The 25,853-nt window shown below is 39.6% G+C and overlaps 1 protein-coding gene across 5 annotated transcripts in view; it reads left to right on the top strand.

Moving 5' to 3' along the window:
- The window catches only part of FREM1 (FRAS1 related extracellular matrix 1), a 143,217-nt gene that overhangs the window by 82,248 nt on the left and 35,116 nt on the right, over positions 1–25,853 (top strand). For 3 of the 5 annotated variants that reach the window (XM_045580249.1, XM_045580248.1, XM_036434094.2), the window contains 6 exons: positions 863–1,004; positions 3,535–3,730; positions 7,016–7,280; positions 15,292–15,706; positions 22,864–23,065; positions 23,850–23,994. In XM_045580249.1, coding sequence (XP_045436205.1) covers positions 863–1,004; positions 3,535–3,730; positions 7,016–7,280; positions 15,292–15,706; positions 22,864–23,065; positions 23,850–23,994 — 1,365 coding nt within the window. Of the gene's footprint in view, positions 1–862; positions 1,005–3,534; positions 3,731–7,015; positions 7,281–15,241; positions 15,707–22,863; positions 23,066–23,849; positions 23,995–25,853 lie in introns of those variants that run through there. The other 2 variants (XM_045580250.1, XM_036434095.2) reach the window with 2 other exon arrangements.

The following is a 25,853-nucleotide window of genomic DNA, read 5'->3' as shown; positions in this document are numbered from 1 at the left end:
GCACAGCAGAGACACTCGGAACAGCCTCTGACCTGTGGGAGACAGTGGATAGATAAATATCCCCGCCTCCTAGCCTGCAAAGCACACTTTGAGGCATAATTCACATGTTTCTTCAAAGGATCCCGGCAGCACTGAGCCCCGCAGCTGTAAAAACAACCTTTGTTGCTGCTTCCTCCTTCCTTCTCTCACTCCTCGCTCTATCTCCTGTTCCTGAAAGCACTTCTCAAAGAAATTACCTGCAAAGTTCTTGTCCTGGGGTCTCTTTCAGAGTAATTTAGACTATGGCACACTTTCCTCTCTGCTTCTCTGTTGAAGAGAACACTAGCTATGTGACAGACACCAAAGTATTGTAAATCCTTTCACATATATTACCATGGAGACAGAGAGGAACGTAGAGGTCCACTGATTTCCCAAATATCACCAAACTCCTAAAGCATATCATAAACCATAATCAAAGGATCTCTGTGGGTGTCTAATCTCTCTAAGTTTATGTCTGGAAAATTAGAGTAATAATGCCTTAACCACTTACTTCATGGAGTTGATGTTGTATGAAAAACAGTATTAGAAACAAAATAATTTTCTAAAATAAATTACAGCATAAACTTGTAAAGTTCTATATGTGTAAACAATTAGAAATATGCAATTATCTCATAGCATATTCATTGTTGCTAATTGTCCTTTAGGATTTCTGTGTGCAAAGTGAAATGAGAGCCACGACTAACTCATAATTTTCAATAATTTGAATATTGAATATTATTTCCTAGTTGTTGAAGATTGGAAACTGTAATAGTCATTATGAGAGTCCCCTGCTAAAGCAATACCTTCTATTTTCATATCAAGCCAGACACCTTTCTTTTTACAGGAAGGCTGAAATTACAATGAGTATGGGCGAAACTCGTGTTATTTCTAGTGCTGTTCTTTCAGCCACAGATAGAGACACTCCCAGGGAGAAGATTTACTATCTATTTGACAGACTTCCCCAAAATGGGCAACTTCAGCTTAAGGTTAGTGGCCTTTTTACCTTTATTTTTCAAAATAAGTATAGCAAATATAAATTTTCTCAAAACACAGATTTCTATAACTGAATTTATTCTCTAATAGCCATATTTTCTCCAGAAATAGAACATTTAATTTTCCTACTTTGGGGATAACACACTATTCTAAATTTTCTTACTGAATTCAGGGTAAACTCAACTGATATTAAGGTTCTTCATTGCTCCCTCTTTACTGAGATTGTACCTAAATTTGGAGGGAGGCAGAGTGAGTTGCTGGGGTATTCCCACCAGATTTTTAAAAACGTTTTTAAAATAAATTTTGTTTCTTAGAGCAATTGTTGTGACTATCAATAAGCTGATTTTAAAATTCACATGGAGAGGCAAAATGTACAAGGAAAACAACATAGGAGAACAAAATTGAAGGACTGACTGATACTATCTAACCTTCAGACTTGCTATAAAGCTGCCACAACAGTGTGGGTTTGGTGAAAGAACAGACAAATACATCAATAAAACAGGATAGAGATCTTTCAAAGACACACACACACACACACACACACACACACACAGCCAACTGATCTTTGACAAAGGAGCAGAGTCAGTACAATGGAGAAAAGATAGTTTTTAACAAATGATTCAAACAATGTGCCTGATGCCCAACACAAATTACAGATCAGACACTTGCAAAGGTCACTTAGGTAATCCATCAGTTGCTTATTTGAATGGTGGATTACGGCGAGCAATAACAACCACCATCCATCCCCAATGTGATTATCTGACTGAATGCTTAACTTTTAATGCCATGTAGACACTCCTCCAGAGGCAGCAAGGATTCATTCTGTGTGGAACAGCTTGATCGTCTTCAATTGTAGGTACTATAGAGAATCAAAGTGAAGAGCAATTGCTGATTTAAATTGAGGTACAGCTGTGTCCTTAATTCATTTCAGAGAGTAATGAAGCGGAAAGGCAGTGAGAGCTCACACATTTGGGTGGCTTGGGAACTGAAGTGTTTTTGGATACGTGGAAATCCAGATGGGTCCGGGTTCCCAGCATGGCGCCACGTAATTCTCTCCCAGCTCTTTAGGTGTTCTCCAAGTCTCTCCAGAACCAGGGACCAGGACTCCAGGCCTCCTGGAATTTCTCCAGGTTTTCGTTTTGTTTTTTGTGTGTCCTCCCTTAGTTTTCCCACCTTGAGTCTGACTTTTCTTCCTCTTTGGTGGTTTGCAAATGACTTTGTCAAGTCAAAGCTCATAATCCGGAGTGCAAGTGGGGAACTAGATGGAGATGAGAGAGCAAAATATATCATTTTCTGTACTTACTTCCTGAGAAAAGATGACAAAGTAAGAGGTTAAATACAATTGTAGGCTATCCAGTTTAAACACTGAAAAAGAATCTGTTTTTAATAATTTAATTTGCAAATAGATCTTATGATGGAAACAGTGAGCTTAATTATTAAATGTAATTCATTTTCACCCTGTGAGCACTGGAACAGAACATAGTTGTGTACAAATATTAGTTGGGCAAGCATATTAAGAAGAAGACACTTTACCAAAAGAATGACAAAAAGAGAAGTGGCAAAACAGTGAGAGGAGAGGAGGACAAAGCAATTTTGCAGGAACTGGGAATCTGAGGAATAATGTGTCAAGAAAAAAGTGATTTAAAAATTGTTTTAGTCTCTTAAACCAGGCAGAAAAAGCACAAGATAATATCATAAAGTAAAATTTTAAGTAAATATTTTTCTTGAATTATGTCAAATGATGTTTATGGCTTATTCTTGGGGAAAGCTATGTGTTTTGAGGGAAGTATTAACCACATACAGATTTATTATAATATTTTCTAATACTCTCAGTTGTCAACTCCCCCTAGCATAAGATCCTCTTTTAATTGAAAATACTATAGTTTCTGAGTTGAATTCTGTACAGAATACATGCATAACTAATGATGACTTGTTTTAAAACAATTCTGATATTTGCAGTTACATGTTTTTGCTGACTCTTTAGGGTATAAGTGCAGATAGTAATAGAGAGCTTGATAATTTTCCTTTGGCTTTAGCAAGGCTGTAAAATGTATGACAAATAAGTACATCCATTCTCTTTTTGTTTTATCTTCTTCACCCATATAGCAAATCAGTTTGATAATATCATTTTTATTAGTTGTACAATGATAGGAACTAAAGAAACAGAAAACCCCAGGTGAAACACATTTAATATTTAAAGAACCAATTCCAGTAGCTCAATTACCCACCTGCTCTCATTAATTGGAATATTTAATCAGCTATGATTGCTTATGATAAATACCTCGCAAGTAGCATTGCTGTTGAATTGCCATTAAAAAACCCCCACAACTGTGTAAAAAAACCCTTTGGCACTGTTTTAAATTGCTTTAGTATATCTCTATAAAAGGAAAAACTAAGTGGTAAAAAATTGAACTGGAGTTCTTCTGAATTCATTTATATTGGAGGTTTTCAGGGAATATAGAAAATGTTTACTAGCTTGGAAAAAGAAAGCATGGGCAGCTGACTAATTCTGGTGCCTTTCAGATAGGGAGGGACTGGGTCCCTCTCCGCCCTGGCATGAAGTGCACTCAGGAGGAAGTGGACCTGAACTTGCTGAGATACACACACACTGGGGCTATGGATTCCCAAAACCAAGACAGCTTCATCTTCTACCTCTGGGATGGCGACAACAGGTCACCTGCATTTGACTGTCAGATCACCATCAATGACATGGGAAAAGGTAAAAGCATTCCTACCCCAGGTTTACTGGGATCAAGTCTTATAACCAAAAGTGAGCTGTTGTAAGCACTCTAAGTTTTCCCTCCATCCTTTCCTTTCCTTCTTTCTTTTTTCTTTTCCTTTCATTCTTGACATCTGAAATTCCATAATTTATGATTCAATCATTTGGCCCCTCACCTGCTTTGCCTGAGATTTCCGAGGTTCATAACAGCAGCCAATATGTTTGTAATTTTTTAGTATTTACAAAAAGCCTTTTGGATATCCAGACTCATCCACCACATGCCTGCATACCTTACTTTAATGATCAGAGAGTATGGCTTTAAGGAAAAAATTGCTAAATCAATGTGTCTTATCTTCAGAAAGTGAATTATTACTTGAACATGAATTTCAAAGGAAGGGAGAGAATGAGCAAGAGAGAGTGTAAGCCCTTGAAACCCAATGTCACTACCCCATACTTCTGCTTAGAGATTAGGTGAGGAGGGTAAGGATCATATTTCATTCACATGTAGACAATCTAAGATCTACATATTCCTAGGACCAAGCATAGTCTTAGAACCTCAATACATGCTTGGTTGACTGAATACTTCCTTTTTTATTTATTTTTTACAAGTGGCCCAATATATGGATTCTATTGCACACTGAAAGGGAATCCGGTGTGGATGAACCAGATTTGGAGCTGACAGGGCCCCAGCAGCAACCTAACCTACTGGTTGGAGCATCTGCCCCCAAGTGGTCATTGTGTGCCATAGCTACCAGTTGAATGGTCACTTATGCTTTTGTATATAGAAAAATAGATTTTTTATTTTTTTGCCTTGGCTGCCAGGAACCTCAGATGCTTAAGTGTAGTAAAAATCTTACTTCATGTGCATGGTAAAATTACAGTTCTCCTGAATATTTTAAAACAAAATTAAAATTAGTTTGATTGATTGTGAGATGTTTATTTTGAGCTGTATAATAATATATTTTATTTATTAGTTTCTCAATGTATATTTCATCAAGATGTCTAATAAGTGACTCTCAGATAAGCTAGATGTTTCTCTCTGCAAAAGTAAGACTTGTTCATAATAAATATATGTAATACAAGTAATATATCAGGGCAGACAACTAATGTGTTAGGACAGAAGTCTTCTCATTGCCTTCGCACCATGCATTCCGGGAGACCGGGGTGGGGTGGAGTAGTGCTATGTTCCACACAGCCACCTGGGGATTTTTCTAGCTAGGATTCTTCATCTCTGAAGGCCTTGGAGTCACTCTAAAAGTGAGGAAATGGAGGAAGATGAGAACATTTCATGGGTGAGGCTTGAAGGCGGGTATCTGTCTTCTTGTATCCCAGTGGCTGAAATGCAGTTACTTTCTATGCTAAGGGAGGCTGAGCAATAGAAGCCAGTTGCCCAAAAAGAAAAGGAAACAAGTCTGCTCAGCTGATATGTGATTATTTTCTAAAAGGACTTGTGAATACATTAACCTGTTAACATTGTCAGAGGTTCTGAATTTACTGTTTCTTTTAAAAAATATTTTTATTGATTTCAGAGAGGAAGAGAGAGGGACAGAGAAATAGAAACATCAATGATGAGAGAGAATCATTGATCTGTTGCCTCCTGTAGGCCCCATACTGGGCAATGCTCACAACCCAGGCATGTGTCCCAACCAGAAATTGAACCATGACCTGGCTCATGGGTTGATATTCATAGGTTCATCTCTATTTGAAACTGCCCTGAATTGTTAGACTAAATCATAACCATAGTATGGAGCACTTGGGTTAATTTCATTTGGGATCTATAATATAAATAACATGAGGCCCTCTGGGTATGCTATGTCTTCTGATTTGCACAGTGGCCAAAATTATGACCAAAAATGTCTCCAGATATTGCCAAAATGTCTAAAATGACAGAATCACCCCTCATGAGAAGCACTGGGCAAAAGTTATATCTGTTTGCTATTTTATTTTTACTTTTTAGTTCCTCATGGGACAGAATATATTTTAAAAGTTTTATTGACATTTATATATTTAAAATTAGAATTGGTTTTGCATTTATTCAATATTTCACTCACATTTCCTTTTGGCTATTCACCCATTTAGTGTTGAAGTATAAAAAATCCCTATATATTGAAGAGAGGAAACTAATAAAGAGTTTTAATTTGTGCTCTTGAGTCAGATGGCTTGAGTACAGACTTTAGCTCCACCTTTTATTAATTGTGTAATAATTAATGAGTTAGCATTTCTATGCTTTAGTATCCTCCTCATTTATAACCTGGGAAATATGGCAGTACCCCACTTTATAGCATTGATGTGAAGATATCAGAGCCCCAAGGCCTGGCACAGAGTAGAAGCACTGTATTTTAGGTATGATCATATTTTTTAATGTACAAAACTGGATTATATTGTAATCCTTAATTTGTGAAACTCTGTATCTTTGTCCATGTGTGACCCACTCTGCTTCACTCATTCACTCCTATATTCTTCTAAAAATATATAATAAACCCCTATACAACTATCACTCAACTCGGGGACTGAAGTGTGAACACTAACCAACATCTACCACTTCCCATCCTCCATCCTGACTTTTGTGTTAATTCTCGCCCCCACCCCTCACTATTGTGTATAGTTTTCTGGGACTTGCGCACGAAACTAATAAATGTTAGTAAGTTACACCTATCTGTGATTGCAGGGAGCCGTAGTTCATCTGTCTTGCTATTGTGGATAGACCACAGTTTGTTTATATGATATTCGCTTTTTAAAAAGGCATTTGGGTTGTTGCCAGCGTTTTCAATTAGGAACAGTGCCGCGGTGACCTTTTCGGTACGTGCCTCCCGGGTGCTTCTCGCCAGCACACAGCTGGAGCGGCGTCTCCGGGTCAAGGCGTACGTGATAGTCCACTCTTTACAGGATAATGCCAGATTGTGTACCAATGTATTCTACCGGAATCACCGGAAAGATCATCTTGATCGACATCCTCTTTAACACTTCACGTCATCCGACTTCTGCATTTTTCTAATCAGTTGATTATGAGTTGGCAATTTATTGTGATCTTGGTTTGTATTTCCATTATTGAGATTGAGCATCTATTTGTATTTTTATTGGCCATATGTGTTTCCTCTTCTGCCTGTCTACTCAAAGCTTTTGCCTAATTCTTTCATTAATCATAGTTACAGAAACCTTCCTACCTCGTGTTTGTTTTGATTTCTGCACAGTTTGGCCTTTGTTGTTGTTGTTGTTGTTTTGACCTTGGACATTTTACTTGATTTTTCAATCGGGTCCTTGACCACAACCTCTTCTGCCCCGTAGGTGATATTGTCATCCTTGCAAAGCCACTTGTGGTGCCTCAAGGTGACAGAGGTTTCCTGACGACCAGCACCCTCCTGGCTGTGGATGGAACAGACAAGCCTGAGGAGCTGCTCTACGTCATCACCTCCCCGCCACGATACGGCCGGGTGGAGTCTGTCCACTCCCCTGGAGTCCCCATTTCGACTTTCAGCCAAATGGACATCGTAGGACAGGCAGTCTGCTACGTGTATCAGAGGAAGGCGCCTGTCCACAGTGACACATTCAGGTGAGCCCCTAAATGTTTCAGAACTCCTTCCCTGGCCCAGCTGGCCTGGCTCCGTGGTTGAGTGTTAACCTATGAACCAGGAGGTCAAGGTTCAATTCCCAGTCAGGGCGCATGCTTGGGTTGCAGGCTCGATCCCTAGTGTGGGTTGGGCAGGAGGCAGCTGATCAACGATACTCTCATCATTGATGTTTCTATCTCTCTCTCTCTCTCCCTTCCTCTCTGAAATTAATAAAAAATATATTAAAAATAAAAAGAACCCCTTCCCTGAATTAATGCTTAGAAAGACGAAAGGAAGGGAAAAATGAATTCTTTTCCAGCTCTGGTATATGTGTGTTCTTCTACTACCTAGTTGTATAAAGGTGAAGGTGCACAATTAGAATGACAGCAGAAGGCAAGAAATGAGGGCTTGTTTAAAAATAAACACATAAGCAGATTTCAGTGCAAGCTGTTCTATGAGGGGGAAGGTAGAAACGTGAGGATGCCATCTAAAGGGAGACATAGAAAAGGAACTTACCACTTTTTTGAGGATGTTTTTCTATATGAGGGAAAGGTATTTACTAGCAAACATTTGGCATAAGCAGACACTGCCTGTGACACAATGTGTTTGGGTAACCATATCATAAATCATATTGTCATGCGGTGGATCATATTTCCCCATAGAAACAGTGTTAGGATGAGGGCCTGTGCACCTGTTCAAGGATTGTGCATCAATTAAATCATTGAAATGAATAACAATCTGGTGGAAAGGCAAGGAAACTCCATTAGTGGAAAGTCCACATTCATTTAAAATACTGAAATCTGCTTCCAGTCACCGAGAGCAGGAGAAACTCTGGAGGGCCCATCATCTGGCTGTTCCCAGAGCTGGCGAAGTCACCGTCCTTGAGAGACATGCAGGTCTTCAGGGCTAGGATAAGAACCAAGAAATCCTGGACTTGCCTTTGGGGGAATCATGGTCCATATCCAACCCTGAGTTTTACCAATTAAGAAGGAGGCCCCGAGAGCATTGGTTCATCTGTTGTACCTGCAGGGATTCTGAATAACTTTCACCGTGTCAGACGGAATGCAGCGTTCGAAGGACTGCCATCAAATAACGTAAATGCAGCATCGTCCTGTATTACCCAGCGGTTCCCCATAAATTGTAAAGAGTACCAATACACCCAGGTTCAAATACCACACTCTATCCTACATTTTTTATCCCTCTAAATTCTATGCTATGATAACCACGATTTAAATGTCTGTCAAGGTGATTTTTTTGCTTGCCTTTTTAGAATTAAGAATCAAGATTTGGATAGTTTAATAGTTAAACAGAAAGATTCAAGGAAGTTTGAACAATTACCTTCCCCCCCTCCCTCTTGACAAATGTCCTTAACAAGATGATAATCATTTGATAATCATTAGTCAATATCTTCATAACCAATTCAGTGCTTGAATGTTGCTAGCCATCAACTAAATAAAACATGAGATGTAGGGATTCTTTTTGATGCTGGTTCTTTTGCTCAAGAAGTGATGCAGTATAATAGTTGAGGCACAAGCTTGAGGTCAGTTGCTGCCTCCATTACTCGGTCCGTTTGCTTGCCCTTACTGCCTCCACTGGCCCTCATCAAGCCACACTTCCCCCTGTGCTCCTGTTTTCTCTTTTGTGAAAAGGAATGATGCTCATAGTATCTGCCTCCGGAGTTGTTGGAAGGTTTAAATGAGCTTATACATATAAAGTACTTAAAATAGTATGTGTCCCTGGGCTGGTGTGGGTCAGTGGTTGAGCACTGACCAGTAAACCAGGAGATCATAGTTAGATTCCAGGTCAAGGCATATGCCCCGGTTATGAGGCGTGCAGGAGGCAGCCAATCAATGATTCTCTCTCATCATTGATGTTCCTATCTCTCTCTCTTTCTCCCTTCCTCTGAAATCAATAAAAAAAATATATTTTTAAAAATCAAAACCATATGTGGCACATAAGAACAAAATAAGTATTAGCTGCAATTATTACTACTGTTGTTACCATTTTTTATTATATACTTTCCTTGCACCTTTTCCCCTCCTATCTTTACAACATCAAACAAAATATTAAGGGAGGAAAGAAGTTATACTGTTTCCCCCTCCACCCCCCCCCCCCCTCCATTAACTACTGGACAGTGGTTGCTCCTTGGTTTAATCCATGCATATCAGATTCAGGGCTTTTAATTTTTTGCTTTTGCTCTTACCTAATCCCCGACCTCCAAGTCAGTACTCACAAGAGAGTCTACGGATGACATCACTCTCTTTGTTGGAGAAGCCAGTGAATAAATGAATATTAGGTATTAATCAGAGGGTGGTGATGAACTAAGAATGGAAAACAAAATCTCCACATTTGGCAATACTTAAAAACTTTCCTGTCTCACCTCCACAGAAAGCCTTACTAGAGGGCACTTTAGAAATCATTTATCTCAAGAATCTCTAAATTTCTATATCCTCCAGGTCCTCTAAATCTTGAGGATCTAGAAATTACCCGGGAGATTTATGCAAATAACAATTCTTGGGCCTCCGTGCAGAGGCGGCTTTGGTAAGTCCTGAGTAAGGAATCCGTGTGAGATAGATGCGGTCAGGACCAGCCATCCCTAGCCTGGACCAGGCCCTTACTCTGAGTGCGTTCTGAAGAGTGCTGGGATGTACAGGAGACACCTCAGAGGTCCCAGAGACAGAAAACCAAGGGGCTGAATGGGTGGGCCCTGGGCCCTCACCCCAACTTACTAATGGAGTTTATTCTGTTTTGTTAGAGCTTTGAGGGCCACACTGGACTTCTTCTGAGCAAGGTTTTCTTTTAGCAGAAAGACAGTGGCCCTGTTGCCCAAAGTGAGTGATCTAAAGATGCCACCTGAGCCAGGATGGCCCAGGAGGCAGGGACTCATGAGTGAGAAGCCAATGCCTTACTATTCCCTTCAGTGTTCTCTGTGCTCCCGCTGGTTGCCAGAGGACGTCTCAGGCCTGTGTTCATAGGTCGTGAAAGCTTTTCAATATTGACTGTCCTCCCTTTTTCACAGAGAGCACAAGCCTCAGGCTCCAAGCCACTGGGCCACAACAGCTAGCTAGAATTAAAAACAGTGTTTTTCTTATATGTATTTTGCAGTATTTATGGTGGTTTTGGTAGTATTTATGGTGGTTTTAAGTACATTTATTGAAGTAAAAGCATGAGTTGTTATGAAGCAAAGTATTAAGTAATAAGAGTACAGGTAATAGAGGAAAATGGCCAAAATTATGAAGGTGATGTTTGAATGACTCAAGAGTAGACAACAGGTCTACGGGGAGAAAATAAACAACAGAGGTTGAATGCATTGATTGAGTCCAATCCTTTCACTGACTCCTGGGGAAGAGAGTAATGCTTTACACCTGCAATGCATCAGGCCGTGTGCTCGACCCTTTTCTCTGTATATCATTTCCCTCCCCCTCCACCTCGAGAGAGACGGTTTGTACCCATTTTGTGTCTGAGAAAACTGAAGATCCAACAGGCAAAGAAGCCACCTGAACTGAAATACCAGAATCAGAGCTGCACTTGGGTTGAGATCTCATTTTAGATCGTTCTTCCCACGAGGCGTCATGGTACCCATAACTTGTGGAGAATCTTCACTCGTGGGACGGAGCTCCTCAACCTGTCGTTCTGAGGTCCGGCCAGCACTTTTGCATATTTATAACGGAAGAGCCCAGCATCTGCCCCGGACCCTCGTTTTAATCTTGTCATTCCCTAACCCAATCACAGGCGGCTGTGCTGTTTGTCAAGTGGCTCTGAACCAAAGCCGAAAGCCCGTTTTAATGAAAGTGTGATCGTGGTGCTTTTTAAAAATTCAATATATGCAGCCAGTCTAATCACCTAAATTTATGTTGCTTGCTGTTAAATCTGGCAAGAAATTTGGCTTGGGTAGGAGAGATAAATTCTGTGGTAGAGGATCTCTCCCCACTCCCACCCCCCCCCACCCCCTTCTCTCTTTAATGTAAGGTATGGCAGCATTAATTAAGCAGGGAAAGGGGGCGTTTAATGATCAGATTTTACCTTCTGCAGAAATATTTTGCGAATCATAAATTTCCCCGGCATTGTTTGGTGCCGCTGGCCTGGAAGAGAGATTTGGCAGCGCGTTCTGGGACAGATGACACCAAGTGATTAGCAAGCTGACTTCAGCTGCTGGCAGCCGAGCACGAAAAGAACATGCTAATGTCCTCCATTTTGACATGCCGGCTGGACTCCCCCCTCCCGTCCTCCCCCCCCTCCCCCCAAGGAACTGGCTCTATTTATGATTCCATTTTTATCCTTTAAATGCCATGACAGATGGCAGATTCTTCAGCCAACTCCATTGCCAGGAAATGCAGAAAGCTTGAAAGCACCATGGTGATGGTGAAATCAGACCAGGCGGGCACCCAGACAAATCTGAGAGTCCTCCCCCAGATTTCAGGAGAACAATGGTCATCGTGGCCGCGTCTCTTCTCGGGGAAGCGGGATAAAGGAAATGGAACCAAATAGACCCACGGAAGGAGCTGCTACCTGCTACCGCCGGCTTCCGAGTCTGGGAATGGGTGCCATCGCAGCTATGGCATCGCCGTCTGGCAACTTGAGGCTATATCTGGGGGGTTTCTTTGCAGGGGAAGGGGGGGCATTTGGACGATCATCTGGTTAACCTTTGCAGGCGTGAACAGCGCTGCCTTCCTTGCAATCGGAGGTCCTGCTAGGCTTACTTTAACGGTTCACCCTGCCTCTCCCCTCCACAGTGTGTCCCTGCCTGTGCGCAGTCTGCTTTGTCACTTGTGAGAGTGAATGATGGGTTGCAGCCAGTCATGTTTAGAAACTGCATCCTTTTCACCGCTGGCTTATTAGCTTTAGGTCAGTGCAGACAGCTGCCTGGGAGTCCCCGCTGGGAGCACTGGCCTCAGTAAACATATTTCTTTCTCTTCTGTGGTCCCTGCTCTGCTTGCCCTCACTCCCATCTGTCTGATGTCAGGTAGCCTAGTTCCAAGGTGGTCAGAGTCCTGTGATCAGGCAGGAAGGCGGGCAGCTCGGGTCCTAAGACAACAGCAACCTCCTCACACAGGTCACAGGCTCGTAGGTAAATGCAGCCAGGCTGAGACGGAGCTCTGTGGGCCCAGTTGGTCAGGGTTTGTCAGAGTGCATCTCCAGAGAGAAAGGACAGAGTCAGAAACTCACACTGGCAGCCTCTGGTGGAGCCCCTGGCGGTGCTCGGAGCTCCCACCCAACCTCCTGGCTCCTGAACCTGCCTCCCACCTGCCTTCCCCTCCCTTCTCCTGGGATAGTTGGCATGCTTTAATGGGGCACCAAGTCTTTAATTCCACAATTAATGCGAATACCAAAAATATGTGCCCTGGGCTGAAATTTGTGCTAAACTGTAAATGGCTGGTTGAAAGTCCTCCACAAGAGCACATTTTGATCTGGTAGGGAAGAGAGGGCCACTTTATTTGTGGAAGAGGGTGAGGGGGAGGCATGAAGAGGGTCGGGGGGAATTTCTGGGTGGGGTAAGTAGGTAAAGGGGAAATTAGAAGTGTTGAGGGAAGGCCTACCTCCTTGTTTTGCTTCTGGTCAGATGACAGACTCCAGGGAGGACATGAGAAAAAGTAACAGGAAAACCACAGAATAAAAACATCACCCCATGGAAAGCTGTCCCAGAGAAATAGACCATGATTTTTATATATAAAAACGCACATCACTTGATCCTTGACACTGTCAAGGTGGACTAATAAGTAAAAAGTTGGACACATATTTATAGGTGCACTTCAATTTTCTTTTTTTTTTTTTAAGCTAATTTTGTTAACACTTCACGATTCAGCAGTGAAATTACTTATTTGCTTAGAATATATTGATTAAGAGTTCAGTTTTAGGAAAGGAAAGCCGATGGTTTTAGGGCAAAAAGGAGATTTTTGTTCAGTCTATAATTCTAAAGCTAATTTAATACTCTTATTCAAATTGTAAGATAATGCTGTGGATGAAGAAAACACACAGCAGGTTATATTCTTTACAAGTCTAGGCATGTGAAATGTTGAGATTTGCTGTGTTTGTTATATTTCTCTTAGCATTTTAAACTTTCGGGGCCTAGTTTCCTTTTTCTACCATTATATTTTCCTTGTAGGCAGACTTATCAACTAGATAATTAAAAAGCTCAAACATTTTAACTCAGCCTTCAAAGCAAGATCTGGGTCAGCCAAACTCATCTCCTTTACTTTGCGTCCAGATGCTCTTCTCCCTCAGTCCTGTGCCTCGGCGAGGCCAGCTGGTCTACTCCTTGTGCTCACACAACCCGGTCCCAGGTTCCTTCATGTTCAAAAGCAAGGCAGCAACCCTCAAACCTTGAAGGACAAGACACAGTTTTGCAAAGAATAAAGAACTTAGTCAAATTTGTCAGGTTAGTAAAGTAAATACAAAGCCCTTTTCTTCTCTGGTTAAAAAAAAAAAAAAAAAAAAAAGAACCTCCAAAATGTGGAGGTATTATAAGTAGAAGAGAATAGAGGGGGATACATAATGATGGAAGAAAACTTGGCTTTGGGTGGCGAACACTCCGTACAGTATACAGATGATGTGTTGTAGAATTGTACACGTAAAGCCTCTATAATTAGCCACTGTCACCCCAATAAATGCAATAAAAATTAACAAATAAAATAAATGAACTTGACCAAAATAAGTAAGTATATATGAACCTCCATAAAGTTCTTATATAATTTAAACTAATTTTGAAATATTCAGCTGAAATTATTTTTAGAGATTTTTACATTCAAGTAAAAATGCGTCCACCATGAATATTTCTAGCAATTATAGTACATGGAGAAAAACTAATAGACACAACTCCATGATCATTTTGAAAAGTACATTTTTGGGATCTATGGTGAATTTGTCAATTTCATTTCAAGAGTAGTGATTTCCTAACTTTAGAGTTTTAATAGTGCATTTTGTTTGCTTGATTGAATGATATTCTAAATTTTCCTTAAAATAAAAATTACACATTGAAATTTTCTAAAGATCATTTAAATTAGTTTTATTTTGAGATTGGCTGTGGTGGATATAATGCGATTTAGTGGTCAATATAACCAGAAGCACATTGTGAGATCACAAACTCAAGACTGAGAGAGAGATTTTGATTACCTTGAATTTATATAATTTCAGCTTTCTCTTTATAATTCTGATTATATACACCACTCAGATACATCACTCTTTCTCAGTGGATTGCTAAACTAGTATTTATTAATAACTCCGTAAGAGCAGAAGGTATGGTGTCCAAAGATCTGGGTTCTAGTCCCAGCTCTGTCTCTAACCTTCCTCATCATCTTTCTGCTATAATTTTCTTTTTTTTAAAGCAGGGAAACAATCCTTGTCTACCATAACTTCCCACATATCTTGTAAGGGGCAAATGTAGGAACAGAAGGAAAAGTAAGGGATTAGAGCATCACACAATATTTTAGAGTTGGATGGTACTTGGCGATCAGTTGGTCAATCTTCCACTTTGCAGAAGAGAAGAAAGGAGGCCCAGGAAGAGAGATGAATTAGGCATGATTACATGGCTCATGTACATGGCCTGTCCTATACAAATATAGTGAATTAGCCAAACTCAGCCTTCTCAGCTCTTGATTGGCCTCCAATTGTTAGTCTTAAAAGCTTAGCTTACTAAATTCCTACAAAGAAAATACAATTGAAAAAGTATGAATATATAAAATGAGTTCTCTGCAAGCTCATGCAATGGGTCTAATTGGATGTGACATTTCCTATTTGGGGCAAAGAACCACACTAAGCCTGAGAAATACCACTGGCAGCATAGAGTCTACCATTGACGTTAGTGAGGAATACTTTTGGATGTGGAATGGGCAATTTGTGTGTTAACCTAGTGACTTATTTACTAGAATGGTGTCCTCTGAAAGACCTGCCCTTGATTTTTCATTTGAGTCCCAGCACAACATATCCTTTAGTAAAGGTGTGTGTTGTTATCATTTCATTCCAGTAGATGGTGACACAAGAATCCATGCTGAAGGCTGCCTTGCCTCTCTTTGCCAGATTCATTGTCAGCAATGGATTGCAGACCAAGCATGGGGTGTTTGAGATCATCCTGGAAGCCGTGGACAGATCCTTACCCGTGGTGACCAAGAACAAGGGGCTGAGACTGGCTGAAGGGGCCACAGGCCTGCTTTCCGCTGACCTCCTTCAGCTGACCGATCCTGACACTCCCGTGGAGAACCTTACCTTCCTTTTGGCCCGGCTCCCACGACATGGCCAGCTCTACCTGCGGGGGACCATGCTGCTCCAACACAACTTCACTCAGCAGGACGTAGACAGCAGGATGGTGGCCTACAGGCACTCGGGAAGGGACTCAGGGACTGACTGCTTTACTTTTGTGGCCACAGATGGGACCAACCAAGGCTTTGTTGTGGATGGAAGAGTGTGGCATGAACCTGTTTCATTCATCATCAAGGCAAGTATGAGAAATATGCAGTTCCTTGTCAGAGAGGTGTAGAAAACAACTTCAAGGAAAACTATTTCCTCTTTCCTTCCTCCTTTCATTCAAATATGTACTGTGTGTCTACAGATGCCTGGCACCAAGCAGGGCACCTGGCTTATTAATATGAACAAAACGGATGTGGTCCCTGTGTACGGGTAATGATTGACCTCTCGTCGGTGGTGGTAATACAGAAAGGAACAAAAAAATACAGGCTTTGAAGTCAGACACACCTGGGTTGAGATTTCTGCCTTGCCATTTATTAGCAAATGATAATAAATTTATTAGCAAATCATATATTAGCAAATGATCTTAAGAGCGTTCTTGAGCACTTCTGATCCTACTTTTCCTTCTTTGAAAAAATATGCCTTACTGGATTAGGGTGAGAATTAAATAAGATTAGGTATTCAAGGCACTAGCATGTTTCCTGAGACATATTTGTTTCTCAGTATCTTGTAACTACTGTTACAATATTTAATTACACTATTGTGATCATGCTTTCTGATCCATGTCACCTACTGTAATTAATGGTTTTCAACTAAACATATGAAAACTTAAAAGGCCACATCATAATGATTGTGGGGATAATATTTGCAGCAGCTGCAATTTTTGAACATTTACATATCTGATTTAATTCTCATAAAAATTCTCTGAGATATGTTTTGTTCTCTCTATTGTATAGATGTTGCTAAGTTAAGTAATTTGTTGAAACACATAAAAAGCTCAATTCTTCCTGATCCAATAGCGGTATCCTTTCTGGGCCAGTCCTGCCACATTTGTGTTGACTGTGATGATGATTCTGGAGGGCATAATGTGTTTTTCTCTTTTTAGCCAAAACACATCAAGTTTGTCTGGCTCTCAAAGTCTTGGATCTGCTCTACTTAGACCTACAATAGTTCCACACACTTCCAGCCACAGCAAAAAAAAAAAAAAAAAAAAAGATATATTCGTCTCTTACTTAGGATATCTTCTAATTATGCAAAATAATCATAATTTCCCTTTGCTCTTTAGTCTCTGTACTAATCAGGATTCTCCAAAGAAACAGAACCAATAAGATATATTTCTATCTATCTATCTATCTATCTATCTATCTATCTATATGTGTGTGTGTGTGTGTATATGTATATATATATATATATATAAAAAGAGAGAGAGAGAGAGAGAGAGAGAGAGAGAGAGAGAGAGAGAGAGAGAGAGAGAGAGAAATAAAGAAAGGGAGAGAGGGAGAGAGAGATTTATTTTCAGGAATTGGCTCCATAATTGCAGGGTCTGACACATTCAAAATCTGCCAGGCAGGCCAGCAGGATGGACATTCCTTGGGTGCAAAGGCAAACCTGGAGACAAACTTTCTTCCGCTTTAAGGACATCAGTCTTTTAAGGCCTTCAACTGATTGGATGAGGCCCACCCACAAGGCCTTGCAATGTGGCCCACACCGCGCTGTCATCACTGCACTCCGCTGCGTTTCCATCACAATGACAGTTTATGACTGTTCAGTAAACCATTCGGCCCACGATTTAGGCTGGATTTTAGATTTTGGCCCCTTCTCTGATTGAGTTCGACACCCCTATTCTAGAGGGTAATTTGCCTATTCACAGTCTACTGATAGAAATGTAATCACATCTAAACACTTATCTCCACAACAACATCTTGACAGGTGTTTGAACAAATAACTGGGCAGCATCGCTCAGCTATGTTGACACATAAAATTAATGGTCACTGTCTCTATCTAACAGGGGATCTGAGTAAAAAGGTGAAGAGTCATGATGACATACAGTGGGTGCTCTGGTCCTCTCCCTCCTCCTCCTCCTCTTCTTCCTCCTCCTCTGAAACAAATCATTGTGGTATTAAGTCATTATGTTTGGAGTCATTTCTTACACAGCCATAAACAACTGGTACATCTCTGCCCCATGAAAGCCCTACCTTTCCTTTATCCTTCCAAAATCCCAGCTACTTCCAGGGATTATTATTTTCTTTACAAAACCTCCAGGTCACCAGGACTGGTTTGGCTCAATGGATAGAGCGTCGGCTTGGGGACTGAAGGGTCCTGGGTTCGATTCCAGTCAATGGCATGTACCTTGGTTGCGGGCATATCCCCAGTAGGGGGTGTGCAAGAGGCAGCTGATCGATGACTCTCTCTCATCGATGTTTCTAACTCTCTATCTCTCTCCCTTCCTCTCTGTATAAAATCAATAAAATATATTAAAAACAAAACAAAAGAAAACAAAACAAAACAAAACAAAACCCTCCAGGTCAATCACCTTCTCCTATTTTTGTATAGAACCTTTCAATGCATGACTTCTTAAAACAGAAATTATATGACTTGTTTTATATTTTAAAATTTCTTTATATGCATTAACCATATCTTGCTATATAAACTTTTATGAAGTTAGCTTTCTCTTTAAAAACAACAACAATAATGTCCTATACTCCAATATTTTAAAATGCTTCAATTTATTTGGAGGGAGAAGACTTGCTTTTGAAGAATCTAGAATTTTAATAAAACTAGGAAACCTTTTAGCACACGTGTGACCAAAGACACACCAGGCGACCATATGATCAGAGTTCTGATACTAACATTTTTAAGAAACAAATGATCTCAACAGATATTCATTCCTCTTGTAACATTTTTGTTTCCAAGGAAAATGTAACATTTTATAAAACCCACCTACACTCAGATAGTTATCAACTTTAAGAAATTCTTACTTGGCATGAAGCATTTTGATTTTTCTCTCTCCTGACATTGACCACTCATCTAGCAGCCACCAGAGTTTCTCCATTCAAAAGGCCCTGAAAACTAAGACTCCCCATCTTCCACTCAACTGCACAGTAGAGTTTGCCACCCATGCTTTTCAGAAGAGGAGAATGACTGTAATTAATTACTTACTGTAAAGAATTCATAAACTGCCTGGCCAGCGTGACTCAGTGGTTTAGCGTTGAGCTATGAACCAGGAGGTCACAGTTTGATTTCAGGTCAGGGCACAAGCCCAAGTCACAGGCTTGATCCCCAGTGGAGGGCATGCAGGAGGCAGCCAATCAATGATTCTCATTATTGATATTTCTATCTCTCTCTCCTTCTCTGAAATCAATAAAAAAATATATTTTTTAAAAAAGAATTTATAAACTATAGAAAAAGACAAGAAAAAAATATTCTTCACAATCATACCAAAGATAACTATTATTGGTGACTTCCATTCTTCTGTGCAATAAAAGTGGCACGATATTCTATGTATTATGTATATTGTCTGTTTCCACTCTGCATTATGTTATGAAAATATTTTTATGTTATTAAATCTCCCTTGAAAACATGATTTTTAAAGGCTGCATAGCATTAAGTCTCAGGTAGAGATGGTTTATAAATCCCATGTTAGACTTCTATCTTTTCTGGAATTTTAGTATATATATATATATATATATATATATATATATATATACACACACACACACACACACACACACACACACACATGCATTTTGTATACATGTCTATTTCTGCAGGATATACTTAAAAAAGTGAAATTTTAGATCAAAGTATGTGCACATTTCAGTGTACATACATGCCAAATTTCTATTCAGAAAATTTTCACTCCTATTAGCAAAATATAGAATGCCTGTTCCTACAAACATTAGTCAACATGATTTCTTTCCAAAATTTTTAAAAGTATAGTTGACATACAATATTAAATTAGTTTTATGTATACAACATAGGGATTTGACATTTATCTACTTTACTAAGTGATTACCATGAAAAGTCTAGTAACCATTTGTCACCATACCAAGTTATTATAATATTGTTGGCTATAGTCCCTTTGTTATGCATTTCGTTCCTATGAGTTATTTGGTTCACAACTAGAAGTTTATAACTCTTTATTCCCTTCACCTTTTTTGCCCATCCTCCACTGCCCTTCCCTCTGGCAACCATAAGTTTGTCCTCTGCAGTTATGAGTTTATTTCTCTTTTGTTTGTTTATTCATTTATCTTATTTTTTAGGTTCCACATATGTGTGGTCTTTTTGTCTTTTCCCATCTATATTATTTTACTTATCTAGATTCGTCTCTGTTGTCACAAATGGCAAGATTTTATTTTAACATGTTTTTATTGATTTCAGAGAAAGAAAGGGAGAAGGAGAGAGGGACAGAAACATCATGATGAGAGAGAATGATTAATTAGCTGCCTCCTGCACGCCCCCTACTGGGATGGTGCCCACAACCCAGGCATGTGTCCTGACGAGTTCATAAGTTGATGCTTAGCTACCAAGCCACACTGGCCTGACAAGATTTTATTTTATTTTTTAATGACTGAGTTATGTTTGATATAAACCAATCTTCTTTATTTATTGATCTATCAGTGGACAACTAGGTTGCTTCCATATCTTGATTATTGTAAATAGTGCTGTATTGAACATGAGGGTGTACATATCTTTTCAAATTAGTGTTCCTGTTTTCTTCTGCCAAATATCCAGAAGTGAAATTGCCGCGTCTTATGGTATTTCTGTTTTCAGTTTTTTGAGGAATCTCTATACTGTTTTCCGTAGTGGCTGTGTCAATTTACAATCATACCACCAGTGTGGTTGTGTTCTCTTCTCAACATTCTCCCCAATACTTTTTGTTTGCTGTCTTTTTCATAATAGCTATTCTGACAGGTGTGAGGTGATAAATAGCTCATTGTGGTTTTGATTTGCATTTCCCTGGTGCTAGCTGATGTTAAGCATCTTTTCATGAGTCTTTTGGCCATTTGTATGTCCTTTTTGGACAAATATCTATTTAGGGTCTAGATTCTAGATCCTCTGCCCATTTTTTAATCAGCTTTGGTGTTTTTTTTATGTTTTGCTGTGCATTTTATATATTAACCTATTATTAGATATGTCATTTATGAATATCTTCCCCCATTCAAGGATTGTCTTTTTGTTTTGTTGATGGTTTCTTTTGCTGTGAAAATTTTTTTTAGTTTGATGTAGTCCCATTTGTTTATTTTTGCTTTTGTTGCACTTGCCTGAGGAAACATATCTAAAAGAAATTTGCCAAGACTGATGTCAAGATTTTTGTTGCCTGTTTTCTTCTAGTTTGATGGTTTGAAGTCTTACATTTAAGTTTTTAATCCTTTTTGAGCCTATTTTTATATGGTGAAAGAAAGTGACCTTTTTTCTTCACTCCCCCGCCCCCCACACATAGCTGTCCAGTTTCCCAACAGCATTTATTAAAGAGACTATGTATTCCCCAGTGTATATTCTTGCATTCTTGGTTGGTTGTAAATTATTTGACAATATCAACATGGGTTTATTTCTGGGCTCTCTCAATTCTGTTCCACTGAACTGTGAGTCTGTTTCTATGTCAGTACCATACTATTTTGATTACTATAGCTTTGTAGTATAGTTTGAAATGAGGGAGCAGGAAACCTCTAACTTTGTTGTTCTTTCTCAAAATTGCTTCAGCTATTTAGGGTCTTTTATTATTTCATATAAAGTTTAGGATTGTTTGTTCTAGTTCTGTGAAAAAAGTCATTTTTGCTAGGAATTGTATTGAATCTGTATATTGCTTTGTGTAGTATGGATTTTTTAATGATATTACTTATTCCTATTCATGAGCACAGTATTCCATTTATTTGTGTTATATTCAGCTTCTTATGATTATTTTTGTTAGTCAACAAGGACCTTGCAAACCTGAGAGGAAAAAATATTTTGTTGCTACAAAATTCCATAAGGAAATACATAAAGGAGGAGTGATGTATTTTTGCCACACCAAGACAAATGTACAGATTTCTGCAAATGCTCTCACAGTTTTGCCTATGTGTGTATGAACATATATATGTGTTTGATTTGAACAAAAATGGTGTTATAGTTGTTTTCTGTTCTGCAAAAAAATAATAACTGAGGTTTTAAATCAATTAACACTAAGTTGTAGAAATTATTATCAGTTCTTCTTAATTCTTTTTCTTTTCAATATAATCATATATATGTGTATACACACACACATATATATATTATATAGTGTAATATATAGCATAATATGCTAATTAGACCAGACATCCTTCTGGACGACATTCCCTACGAAGCCAGGGCTGCAAGGGAAGCCTGGGTCCTGGGTGCCCGCCCGTGGCTGGAGAGAAGCCCGGGTCCCAGGTACCAGCAGCTGGAGGGAGGGAAGGAAGGCTTACTCTTGCACAAATTTGTGCATTGGGCCTCTAATATATATATATATGTGTGTGTGTGTGTGTGTGTGTGTGTGTGTGTGTGTATGTGTGTGTGTGTGTATTTATGCTTATCATTTATACTTATTCTCACTTTGCTAAGATGAACTAAGGTTAGTGGTGGTATTATTTTGGGATAAGTGAAGTTAAGAACTGAATGGTTAGGGGTAAAGGGAATGAAGGTAGTGTTCTTATACTTGTTTTTTGATATCGGTGATGAGTTGTACTAATCCATCTAAACCTGGTCCATCCCTAACCTATAACTATTTGCAAGATGGACCAAGCTCCCTGCCACACTTGAATGAGGGAGACCCGTTGAGGTGTTTGAACCTATTCTCATCTTTGCCCAGATACTGTCTTCACAAATAGAGTTCACCTGTTCTCATCATCAATGAAACAGATGCACAAATGCCTACACACAATTACCTCTTAATATTTTCTTAGTGAGGTATTTCTACTTCTAGTGAACATTTTTGCCCTTTGAACGAAGGCATGGCAAAAATATTCAATGCATTTGTAAACCCTTATAGCTTGGTTTCTGTAAATAACCAAACACTGGGAAAATGGGGGAGTCTTTCTGTGGAGCTAACATTAAGTTTGCGGTACAATTCACTCCTAATATATCCGTTTAACAAATGTTCCTTGAGCTCCTGTTATGGTCAGGCCCTGTGCCAGGCATATGGAGTGGATGGGGGGAACTTCCATCCTAATGGGGGAGGGTGACAGGTAAGTAAAGCTGGGTCCAAGTTTACAGTGGAAAGTCTCCCACCGTGTCAGGCTCTATGATACCTGCTGAGGGTATTGTGAACAAGACAGTCTTTAGCAGAAATTCACAAAAGAAGAGGAAAAGGGATCTGAATGAGATTTAGGAACGTTTGTCGTTGTTAACCGTTAAGACCCCGTGGGGATGAGAAGCCTTTGTATAAACTTGTAATGATTGACAATTTAGGTGGACCCCTTGGACAAGACAGCCCCCCACATCACACACTTGCATTCCGCCTCTCAAGTGGGGCTCCTGAAAAATGGCTGTTACGGGATTTACATCACCTCCCGCGTGTTGCAGGCATCGGACCCCGACACCGAGGATGATCAGATTATCTTTAAGATTTTACGTGGCCCCCAGCACGGACATCTGGAGAACACAACCACAGGTACTGTCTTCCTTCATCCTTGTTCTTCCCATTTAAAAATACCCAGGGCCTGGCAATGCTAGAGAGTGATTTAATTAGGCGCAGGCCCATTTGGTAAACACTCCCCCGGCCTTCCCGCGAGATGCGGTTATAAATCAATATGGATACAAAAGGGAGTTTGGAGCTGAGCCTTTCCAAGTGCCTCTTGAGTGGGAGAACCAAATACTGACATGTTATTTCCTTATATACTGTTGTTGTTTACTTTTCAGAAAACAAAACAACAACAGCTAGATTGTAATATAGTCAGAGGAACACTCAGTGTCAGAGCCAAATTCATATTTGTGACTTTTTTTCTAAAAATTCTAAAGTGATGTCAGTTTATGTTTTTTTTTAATTCTGTTTTTTTTTTTGGTATAGTGGTTTATCTGGATTGCATTTTACTTCTGCTTTATGAAGATAGTAATCAAAATAAATCACTAAAGAGGACGGCAAGAATTACATATTTTACCATATTACTGTCTCTTCCTAGTCCTTCTCTATTTTTATATTTTCTTTAAGGCACAATTTTTCTGAGACAGAGTATACTTTGGAGACTCATTTAAGTTTCATTGCATATGAGTTTTAAGATAGTTGCAATAATGTCAATTTCTTTAAAGAATATACTTAAGAGATTTTGAAAGGCAGTTTTTAAAATAAAACAGTCATATAATTTTATCAGCTCTTATTTACCATTTTATTTGCTCACTCACTAAAGTCATCTCTCTCTCTCTCTCTCTCTCTCTCTCTCTCTCTCTCTCTCTCTCAGGTGAATTTATCCATGAGAAATTTAGCCAAAAGGACTTAAACAGTAAGACCATTCTTTACGTCATAAACCCGTCTTTGGAATTTAATTCAGATGCCATGGAATTTCAAATTATGGACCCCACAGGGAACTCGGCCATTCCGCACATGTAAATTCTTTTGCTTATTCAGTAGTCCTGCATATAGTATGCAGCTCGTATCTGATTAGGAAAGTGAAATGTTGTTTTGAAACAGAATCTGAGATGATACATTCATAGGCCATTTCATAAGCTCATGGAGTATATTTTAGAGGGAGATTGTTCTTTCTCTTACTGTTCAATGATGGGGAAACCAGTCGTTGACAGAGTACTGAAACATCAGAAAGTTAAGGTGGATAGCGCTGGGTCATTCCATGGATGCAGGTAAATGCATTCACTTTCACACGCAGACAGGTTTCTGACTTAACAATTCATGGGCATCCAGGACCGAGCTTGCAGGCTCATGTACACATCGTGCAGCAAGAGGTCACTCTAAGACCATGTTAGCACCGAGAGTATGAAACCTCTAGAGCAGGAGGCGGGAGGCAGCCAGGAGGGGTTAGCAAAAGCAGCTCTTTGCTTCCAGAAAACCAAACAAAAAAAAGTGATGGTTTGAGACTGCCTTTACCAGTGAACAGACCGTTGTGGGTAAGATAAAGTCAGCGCAAATTGGAAAATAGACATGCAGGTATTAAGTGACACTTAGAAGTTATATAACATGTACAACCCTCAGAATAACAGGAGTAAGAAATCCTCAAAATTAACAAGATTAGCAGGCCGCAGTAATTTCATTCACTGGGTCCCTCTTCTAGACTCTTCTTGGAGGTATAGACCTTGAATAATTTACCAGTTTATCGGATGGCTCTGTGATATATATTACAGTCCAGTTCTTGTGGTGCTGTATTTTCTTTCTTTATAAATTTGATACCCTTCTCCCGTCACCTCAAAGAAAAGTGGCTGTTAACCAGGTCCTAGTAAAATGACACATTGTAAGTATAGACTCTTTATAGGGTGTTTTTTGTTTGTTTGTTTGTTTGTTTTATGGTAGTATATGGACAAAAGAAGAAAAAATGGAGAGATTCGTCTCCATTCTTGTTTTTTCTTTCTGATCTTGATTGTAGTTCCAATATGTACCAGGAGAGGTCTCTGTAGTCATGTTAGAAAAACTGGCAGCCTTCTCTTCGGCAAGCCACATGCAGCTCTTTGGCCCCTTGAGTGTGGCTCTTCCACAAAATATCACGGCCTGGGGGAGTCTATTTTGAAGAAGTGGCATTAGAAGAAGCTTAAGTTTAAAAAATTTGGCTCTCAAAAGAAATTTCAGTCTTTGTACTGTTGATATTTGGCTCTGATGACTAATGAGTTTGCTGACCACTGTCTTAACTGAACACATTCCCAGGGTTCGCCACCATTGCTATGATAAAGTGCAGTATCTGGTTCACAGTATTAGAAACTGGTAAGTGGATATGAACAAGGAAGACTCCACCACCACCCATTAAACTGCTCTTCTTAAGAGAAACGATTCCTCAGGATTTCCTTTATAGAAAATATACTAACTACTTGCAATTTTAATCAAACATCTTATAACTCAGGCCTAACTGGTTTGGCTCAGTGGATAGAGCATCAGCCTGCGGACTGAAAGGTCCCAGGTTTGATTCTGGTCAAGGGCATGTACCTTGGCTGCAGTCATACCCCCAGAATGAGGTGTGGAAGCAGCTGATCGATGTTTCTCTCTCATCGATGTTCCTACTTCTCTATCCCTCTCCCTTCCTCTTTATAAAAAAATCATTATAACATATTTTAAAAAATCTTGTATCTCAAGAAAATGTTTTTAAAAATCCTGTTCTCAAAACATTAATAAATTGACTTCACTTACTTGTATTTAGTAGATCAAATAAGAAATATTAGACTACTGGTCAGACTTGCTACTGGCCTCATGCTGACTGCTGGGCTTCCATGTGTGAACACAGCAGAGCTAATAGGAGATCTCCTCC

Source organism: Pipistrellus kuhlii, unplaced genomic scaffold, assembly GCF_014108245.1.
Source record: "Pipistrellus kuhlii isolate mPipKuh1 unplaced genomic scaffold, mPipKuh1.p scaffold_m20_p_12, whole genome shotgun sequence".
NCBI classification, from domain to species: Eukaryota; Metazoa; Chordata; class Mammalia; order Chiroptera; family Vespertilionidae; genus Pipistrellus; species Pipistrellus kuhlii.
This window is presented reverse-complemented; position numbering and strand designations above follow the sequence as displayed.